General features: G+C 31.2%; 1 protein-coding gene across 1 annotated transcript; it reads left to right on the top strand.

The window, feature by feature from the left end:
- The first annotated feature begins 2,340 nt into the window (after positions 1–2,340).
- LOC11416891 (protein BPS1, chloroplastic) lies at positions 2,341–5,000 on the top strand. Its single transcript, XM_003624002.4, has 2 exons — positions 2,341–2,507; positions 3,691–5,000. The coding sequence occupies exon 2, from the start codon at positions 3,703–3,705 to the stop codon at positions 4,759–4,761; it is 1,059 nt and encodes a 352-aa protein (XP_003624050.2). The 5' UTR covers positions 2,341–2,507; positions 3,691–3,702; the 3' UTR covers positions 4,762–5,000.
- The last annotated feature ends 4,985 nt before the right edge of the window (positions 5,001–9,985 follow it).

Genomic DNA, 9,985 nt, shown 5'->3' with positions numbered 1-9,985 from the left:
GAGACTAAATCCACTCTCTCAAAGTCAACACAATGAAGGTGTTGGAGGCTGCAATGAAGGAAAACCAAAGAATATTGTTTCTTATTGCTGATATTAGTAGACTTGACACATTTGTTTAACAATTATGTGTGTAAATTTTATGTCGTGTTTGTGATTTTGCCTACCAACGAAATAAAATAAACATAAATGGTTAGCTTGACAATATATGAGTGAGAGATCCATAAATCGATTTCTTTAAGATGTGTTGTTTCTCTCATTTATGGGATTGCTCTGGGTCCAACGCAAATAAAAAGTTAAATGACTACCCCTCCAGTCACAAATATAAGCAAAAATTTATGTTTTATGTTCATTTAATAAATGATGCATGTGGTCTTTATTGTAGACAACATACATCATTTATTGAATGAATCTATAATATGAATTTTTGTTTATATTTGTGACCGAGGGTGTATGTTTTAGAAGTCCTTGTTATACACCATTTTCAAACAGACTTTAAATCCAACTCTTACACATAAAATACTTGAGTTCTCATCACGTTTTCCTTTAGTCAAATTGAGTTATTATCACTTAAACCTTTTCTCATTGGCAATGTATGTACCTTTTCTCCTAAGAAATTGCTGCTGTGGGCATTACCAAGAAAGGAAGAACAGTGTATCCTATTCCTACGAAATAATAAGTCCAAAAATGAATGTTGAAAAACAGAAGCAATGAGCCTGGGCCATCGAATGTTGGGTTTAGTAGGACCCACTTGATGACGTGCAATTATAAAAGTCATTGATTAATATATCAAAGATACACGTGAACCGTGTGATTAACTATCCGTTGAGATGAATGTGTGATGCAGATACATACATTTGCTGCATTCCATTCCAACGGTATTTGCCCATAATATTTTTAACTAAAATGTACTATATGAAAATGAATATATTACACTAGCGTGGTTAACAATTTTCACACGCCAATTATAAACATATATTTATATGAAATGATGTTGGTTTGATACGAAAGCATGAAATGGTGCCAATCTCTCTCTCCTTTTTTATTTTTTTATTTTTTTTCTTCTTCAGGTAGCCTAGCGGCTAGAGTTCACCTTATAAGGTGAATAAGTGAAGTATTCGGAGTTCGAACTCCGACCCCTGCATATAATAATGCATTATCCTACCAATTGAGCTATGCTCACGGGACGGTGCCAATCTCTACTAATTAATACAAAAACTGTCTTTTAAAATTTTGATCTATGAATGTATAACGATATTAAAATTATGAAATAATTTTTTATTGTGTATTTCATTAATCAAAATTGTAAGTTAAATTAGTATTTCAATGTTGACATTAACTATTTTCATATAAAGATTAATATGACAATAAATAAATAAATATAAGGATTGATATGACAATGAATAAATATGTTGACGGACTAATATGACAATATTAACGAAACATTTTAACATAAATGATTATTTTGACAAACATAGTACACAGTTAAAAATTATTTTGAAATTCCTATACATTGAAAGAGTATTGTGACCACCCGTTTGAATAAGGCTTATTTTGAGCTTATGAAAAATAACTTAGGCAAATAAACGAGTTGTTTTAATTATCTATAAACTTATCAATGTAGTCTATGAAAAAGCAGGTAATGGAAGATATCATTTTCATTAGTGAAAATTTATAAACTAATATAAAAATTTATTTATTTGCATAAGCTAAAAAATAAGTCAATTCAAATAGATCCTATTTATTAACGTTTAAGGATCAAAATAACAATTTCCCCCACGAAAGAAAAACATGACATTCTATAAAGTTTCCATTGACTTTCTACGAGTTTTGAGTTAGATGACATAAGTTTAATTAATGTTTCTTTTATTTTGCGATTAGGTGCGGTTTGGTAAAATAAAATGCACAAATCAAAACAAACCACACAATTATGTCAAAAAATGATTCAAATACATCTGAACCAAATATAGTTTTTTACGATTAGGTTGATTCCTTTTCAATATTTCCTATTGAGTTAATTTGGTTTTGAATATCGATAATACACATTTTAAATAGTAAACTTTATAGACATTGATATTCAATGCATTGAAAATTGTTAACCACATTTAAGAATCCTTAAAAATCTTAGGATATTCAAATAGTTCAATTTTCAAGACATTAAATATCAATTTCTATAAAGTTTACTATTTAAAATGTGTATTATCGAAATTCAAATCCAAATTAAGAAATATACGAGGACATTTGTTAACAAGACCATTAAATTTTTGGAGCAAGAAAATACAAGTACACAAGTGGAAAAGATAGTATAAAGGGTGAAGGCGCCAATAGTATTAGAACACGTTTATGAGTTGGAACCAAGCTTTAATAAATTCCACAAAAAGAAATTCTTAAATCACATATTCGGATCCACACACTACGATTCTAACTATTCACATTTCACAACAAGAGGAAACAACAACAAAACTCTCAAACCCTAGTTTTTCTCTCTCGATCCGGTTCATTCCACCCAGGTACTTTCTTTCTCTCTGTCTCCTTCAATTTCTCAACCATTCGTACGTTTTCTATTTCTATTTTTTAATTTCCCAATTTTCCCTCTTTTCTTTGTCTTTTTGTGAAGATTTTGCAAATTCATGAACTCTTTTGCTTTTAATGGTTTTCTATGTCCTCGATCTAACGTATTTCATTAGGTTCAAACCATTTTTTTTCCAATTTATTTAACTTTGTTTAGGATTTGCTTGTAAATAGTAATTTTTTCTTATCAATCCATCAAGAGTCTTTGTATAGTTAATTTTGTTTGAATTTTTTTATTTTAATCTGAGGCGTGTGGTCTTTACTCTTTAGTTTGAGGAAGATTTTTCATGGGTTTTGTTGATTTACCTAATTTGCTTTTATCGGAAAAATTTAGGTAGGTGGGTATTAATTTGTGATTAAAATTTAGAATTTTTAACCTGATTAGGATGGAGCTGAAGTGAAAACTTTTGGTTTTAGAATTTTTATTTTAAATTTTTGGCATTCTTACCATCATTAGGATAGATGTTTAGAATTCGTTGGTTAAACCAAGGTTTTAAATTGCGGTTGGGCTGGCTGCAGTTACATTGTGATCCTTGATATTGCAGATAATTGCTTATATATGCTGTTGAGGTCGAAGCAATGCGTTTGCAAAGGCCTCCGAACCTTTGTCGTATTGCGGCTGCCATTTTTGTTGCGGACCACACTTTATAGCTATGGGCGAAACATGCCATAGCGTGTTACACCTCAAATTCCGAAAGATAATTAAATGCGTTAAGATGTCTAAATGTTTATCGTAGTAATGGCCTAATCGGGTTATAAGAAACTAAATGTTTAACTACGGAAGTAAATTAGTAAATGAAGTTTAAAGTGGTCAGTGCGACACTAGTTAATTTATTTTTTGACAAAATAAGCCTAGTTATTTAATATTTTCGATATTATGTAGATTTCATATTGCCTTCCTATATACGTTTAAAATTATATGGAAAGTAGTAGTCGGGCATATATATTATTAAACTAAGGAACAAATAATTAAATATATAGAGTTTTTTGTGTCTTCGGTTGATTTTTATTAGATAAATTTTTTTTATTAGATAAAAATTGCTTCTCTTTTGACGGATAATTGAATATCTATGGTCTTCATTTAGCGATTTTGTATTTACTTTCTAGCCTTTCTTGTTGCAGCAAAACATCTAAATGAGTCGTCCACAGGATCCACCCAGATCATTTTTCCCGTTTGGAAATCCTTTCCGGATGATAGCACCTAAAGGCACTAAGTTACCTCCACAACTGCTGGCAGTATTATCTGATTTCGAGGCAACTTTGGAAGAGAGGCTGAAAAACCTCATTCCCAAAAGCAAGGATGAAGTTGTTAGCTTGTCTTGGATGACTTCGGCTATGCAGGCACTTTGTGAAAGTCACAATGACATTAAATCCCTAATGACAAACCTTGAGCTTCCCGTGACTGATTGGGATGAGAAATGGATAGATGTGTACTTGGACATCAGTGTGAAGTTGCTAGACATATGCATTGCATTTAGCTCTGAGTTATCACGTCTGAACCAGGGACGTCTTTTACTTCAGTGCACGTTACACCATTTTGGCTCCTTCTCATCAGATCAGCTTTTCCAGGCATATTCTTCCCTTGATGGTTGGAGGCAGCATATTGGTTCTAAAAACCCTAGAATTGAAAATTGTGGCAGCGTTTTGGATAATCTGGCCGGGTCATCTGATCTTCCAAAGGTTAAAAAGTCAGCAAAAGGGAAGGTTTTGATGCAAGCTATCTATGGAGTGAAGGCGCTGACAGTTTTTGTGTGCGGTGTGTTTGCTACTGCTTTTTCAGGTTCTACAAAGAACTTGATGGATATGGATGTGGCTGATGTGTACTCTTGGGCTCCAACTTTTAAAGGTCTACAGAATCTTGTAAATGAGGAAATTAGAGTTAGATTTTCAAGTGGAAGATTCACTGTGTTGAACGAGCTGGAAGCGGTTGATTTGTCTGTGAGGGAATTATACCCTATTATCCAAGGTGTTGTAGATACCATTGAAACAGAATCACTTGCGAAGACTGTTGAGAAGCTAGGCAGAGCAACAGAGAATTTCTCTCAAGGACTCGATCTTCTTACAAAGGAGGTGGATGGCTTTTTCCAAGTGGTCTTGTCTGGTCGTGATGCCTTGCTGTCTAATCTGAGGTCAGGTGCAACTGTCAATGACCACATCTTAAGGGGTAACAAAGATGCACAAGTTGTCAATTGAATATGTTGTAGCCTGCCTCTGGTATATGCCAACGGATCTAGGTATTGGGATTTATCTTTTATTATTGCTAATGTTTTTCAAACATGTTTGGCTTATGACATTGAAGTTATCTTTAGTAATAGGTTTAATAATCGTATTATCAAGCTGAAATGTATACTTGTGATATTATGTGTAACAATTAACAGTGAAATAATGTATAAAAAAGTTATTTGTGGTCAAAGAGGTTGGTTAATTTGTCACTCTGAAATCATTTTTTTTGTTTGAACAAGTGTTGCTTTGAAATCTTGAGAGTTGAGATCTCTTCGAGTTCTGGAGGGTGTGTTCTCTCATGGAAATTTTAATGTGGTACTGGTATGTTTCAGTCCTTCTGTAGAAGTGGGGAGGGGACAGGTAAAGTTCACTTGTTGGTTTTTGATTATGAGCTTGTTTGGATATGGAAGGTTTTTTTTTTGCCTTCCAACTTGATTAACAGTTCGTAACAGTGAAATTAACAGTTATTTTCTGTTTATTACATGGTCTATAATCTGTGACTTGTTAGCTTAAATTCCACAGTTGGTTAAATGTATTTTAGTGTCAAAGACATAACAAAAGTAACATATACATGTATAAAAATCTCAGTTTATTTGAGGCTGACATCACGGATTTACCAGTTGATGAGTTCAGTTGTTTTTAAGTGTGGTTCAAGAACTTTCTTTAGCTATCTTTAGGATGTTCCACATTTAGTTGTCGGTGTCTTTTGACGTGGTGTACCTATCATGCAATAGGTATATTAGCTATTTTAATTGAGTATCATGAAACGCGCTGTAGTATTTCATGTTCCTTGGCATGTTGTGTGATGGGTGCTTATGGACTGATGTTGTACAACTCACATAACAGCTGCACCCAAGTGTTACACCTGATCCCGGAATACCTCAGCTTGCAGAATCAGGGTTCACCATGCATTTCTTGCAAGCTGAGATCTGTGAAAACTGAGTTGCTGTTGAGATCTGAAAAAATTGAGGATTTTTGCTATAACAAGTCTGAGCTGTGGTGAAAGAGCTTTTGCAAGCTCTGTTGCAGATGTCAGAAACCAAGCTTTATGAGGAAAATGATCCACTGGGGTTGCAAAATTGAAACTGAGGAAGTCAAGTTATTTTATACAATAACTTTTCAGCTAATAAGCAATATCTGTAATTATAAGCTAAAATAAAACTATATTAAATGTTTGGTGCAGGACCAAATACAATGGATGGGGAGTTTCCATACTAAATGGACTTTGTTTTCACCCTCCTTCGCACCTTATTTATTTTAAGGTTCTTGGTTGATCCTCTTTAAAAGTCTTGGTTGTGCTTATATATATTGAGATCAATGCGGATGTCAATATTTTTTAAGGTTCTTTCAAATCCATATTTGCATTTCTAAGGATTTCAATACATCAATAATTCGTATTGCGTGCTTTCAAGTGCAAAAGCAACTAAAGAAAAAGACTACAAAAAGTAAAATAGTGACCGTGGAGCAGAAGGAAAATGAGTTTATATTGATTGATGTTAATATCATTCATTCATTAAACCTATATAGATAAGGGCAGCCTTTTTTTATTGACAAAAGATGAGAGCAATTTTTTTTGGGTACTAAAGTGTCATTTTAAATACAAATTTTTTTGATATTGAATTTATTTTTATCATATATGATTTTGCCTAACAAAAAGTTATTTTGGTATTTTAAACCATTTGTACTTTGGAAAAAATGTTGTGTTGTGGTTTAGTGACGGACAAGAATTTTAATTTTTGCTTTATCCTTTTCCCTCAGTTTGTCAAGTCCCAAGAATAGTTTTACAATCAAACCTTGTACAACTGAAGTTGTCTTGTCATGTCATTTATTTTTTAGCAGATCAAACGCGACTCTTAGTATTAAATTTTTGAGCTATTGGTTTTAACTTCACTCTACTAATTTAATTGGAGATTTTTTTTTAATAAATCATGTGAATCTATTAATATTGTAAAATATAATTAGTTTTAAAAGACCTCTAATTTTGGTGTTTTTAAAAATCTTCAGTTTTAATTTCACTTTTCTTATAGATTTTCCCCATCCAAGGTAAATCCTATTTGACGTGTATCAAATATTAAATGTGGGTCTCTTAGTTGAATTTTATAGCGTGTCACGTTGCGAGAGTCTAGCTCCTTCTGCTAGACACAACTTATTGTTACTTAAATTTTGCTTTAGACTTATAAATATGTTTGATATGCCTTAATAGACTAGATTATATGATCTTGTCGGCCTTAAGATCTTTGGATAGTGGTGTTGAATGACCTTCAAGTGTTGGACTTTCGTCATCAATCTTATTCTTCAATGGAGGAGAGTGGTATATGCGAAAGTTCAAGAAGATAGATATCCTAATATTCCCCCCTAAAGAAAAGATATCCAAAATTTTTATTAATGACATATAAGAATTCATAAAAAAGTTTACGAGCCTATATGAGAGTTTACAATTACTTAGTGACCTTTTTTTTTTTTTTTTTTTAAATATTGCATGTAGTCTCATTGTATTATTTATATTTATTGGAAATTACACATGAATGAAAGGCAAACAAATGTTGTACCGCTGCTAAAAAAATTTAGATGACAAAACTTATCTTCTAAAACAGTATTGTTTGTTCTTTTAAAAAAAACTTATCATCTGAAACATAATATTCATGAAAAAAATCATCCGAGGGACGACTTATACCCTATATTTCCACTTTTCAAACTAAATATGGTCAATTTTGTGACCACAAAGTGAGAAAAAAACTAACACGTTAAAGAAGCAAACGAAGACTTGACTAGGCAAACAAACATGGAATTTGGCTTCAGTTTACTTTGATCGTGTAGGGCAATGTAATATCTACGAAGCTTACATGCAGAAAAATGTTTTTGATATTTTATAAAGAGTTATGTTATATGTACAATCAGAATTGAACAACTTATGCAACAACTTTTGATATTGTGAGGAGCACACAAATTAAAGTAGGTAAAAAATATTAAAAAATTATAAAGAAGTTATTGGTTGTATAAAAATGATGTTCATATATCATTCCTCTTTTATAAATGTATGTTTGAAATTATGATGAAATTATATTGACATCAAATCCAATCGATGCTTGGACTGTGCTCGATACCAAATATCTTTGTCTGTATGACCGAGCTCTTATAACATAGGAATAATCGAGTGAGTGTATGTATAATCAAGATCAACTGATTACATTTGATTTATACTAAATGATCGAGTTAATGACTAAGATGCTTGGCCAATGACATGGGATCATCGAAGAAATTGTTGGAAAAATCAGACATAAATTATCTCATAATAATATAAATCATAAATAATTACAAGCACAAATAATATAACTCTAAATAAATAGAAGAATTTACTTTATGAAATAAATACATACGACTTTCATCCTTTTATGTAAGATTTGTTCTAAAAGATGTATGATCTACATATATCTTTCAACCAATCAAAGAGTTAATGTTTAAAATGAGTTTGCTAGTTTTACTATAAAAAAATATAATAGAGAACTCGAAAACTTATGGATCTTTGTATGAGGCGTGCAAAAGCACTAGAGCCTCAGATAAAGGGGATAAATGATTTTATGTTGGATTTTTTAATACTCAACTATACCTTAAACAAATTTGCTAACAAGAATGTCTAATACAAGGAGTCTTGTAAAAGAGCATGAATTGCCCCAAATTGAGATTTCTCCTAGACCATCCACAATTAGAGTGTCTTAGGTCCATAAACATTAGTAAGTAACAGGCTTAAATGCTTTTTTTGTCCCTTAACTATTTAATTGGTATCGTTTTGGTCCCTTAATTAAAAAAAAAATTGTTTGAGTACATTAAGTTTTTTTTAGTCTCGTTTTGGTCCCTTCTGTTAGGTTTCTGTTAGGGTTTAAAAAAAAAAGTTAACTCCTGAACACGTGTCACCTTGTCATTGGCTCTGAGTTTTTTTTTACAATTTTTAAAAAAAAAATATATATATATAAAAAATCCCAAAGCCAATGACAAAGTGACACGTGCCCCAGAGTTATATATATATATATATATATATATATATATATATATATATATATATATATATATTTAAGTGAGGTTTTGTATTCACCTTGTCATTGGTTCTAGGAATTTTTTACAAAAAAATAAAATATTATATTAAAAAATATTTTTTTGTAAAAAAAAAAATCTCAGAGCTAATGACAAGGTGACATGTGTCCACACTTAACATTTTTTATTAAACCTAACAGAAGGGACTAAAACGAGACTAAAAAAAACTTAAAGCACTCAAACAATCTTTTTTTTAATTAAAGGACCAAAGCGATATCAATTAAATACTTAATGGACCAAAAAAGTATGTAAGCCTAACTAATATGTACTCCCATTTCAGAGAAAAGAGGATGAGTATCTAATGAGAATAGTGTCTCAAATAGACACCCTCTTTCCGCGGTCTCTCTCCTTTAAAGATATAGAGTTATTGAGAGATTATTAGCGAGTTCAGTTTAGGAAATTTGTGTAAAGAGTTGGATTAAAGGGATTGAGTGTTTACAAGTTACTACTATTAAAAATTTATAAATAAATGATTTGTACACGTGAGATTTATTTAAATATTCAAAAATACATTTCTTCATCGTAAATGGTCATAGTATATATTCCCTTCGTCCCATATTAGAGGATCTAGTTGACTTCGACATACGTACCGATGCATATTTTTTATTTTTGATATCTTCAATGCTCTATTAAAAAAAATTATGAAAATTTAATATTTTAAAAATATTCATCGAGAAGAATCCAACAACATCTTCCATGATATTATTTATCTTTGTGAATTAGTAGAAAATATATATTGTTAAAAAAAAAAGAAAAATATGTTCAGTCAATAATGTATATTGTCAAATATGATATCTTATATAATACTCCATCCGGTCCTATTTATAAGTTAAAGTTGACTTTTTAGATACATTGAATAATGCATGTATCTAGTCAAGAACCTAAACCAAATACATAAATTATTTAATGTATCTAAAAAGTAAATTGTCTTTTAGGACCGGAGGTAATACTATTCAAGCAACGTGATTAGAGAACATAAATAATTGAAAATCCAAAATCTCACTCAAAATTCAGAGTTGAAAGAAAGGGTCCAAAAAGTGTCACATCTTCTCACGGGTTCACACAAGCTTTCCCAGTTCAAAGAGCTTAATCCAATTTCAATGTT

Source organism: Medicago truncatula, chromosome 7 (genome assembly GCF_003473485.1).
Source record: "Medicago truncatula cultivar Jemalong A17 chromosome 7, MtrunA17r5.0-ANR, whole genome shotgun sequence".
NCBI lineage: Eukaryota > Viridiplantae > Streptophyta > Magnoliopsida > Fabales > Fabaceae > Medicago > Medicago truncatula.
The sequence above is the reverse complement of the archived record's forward strand: the minus strand, read 5'-3'. Positions and strand labels throughout refer to the sequence as shown.

Excerpts from the sequence above, each read along its gene's own strand:
- LOC11416891 (XM_003624002.4), top strand. The coding sequence starts at position 3,703 with ATGAGTCGTCCACAGGATCCACCCAGATCATTTTTCCCGTTTGGAAAT.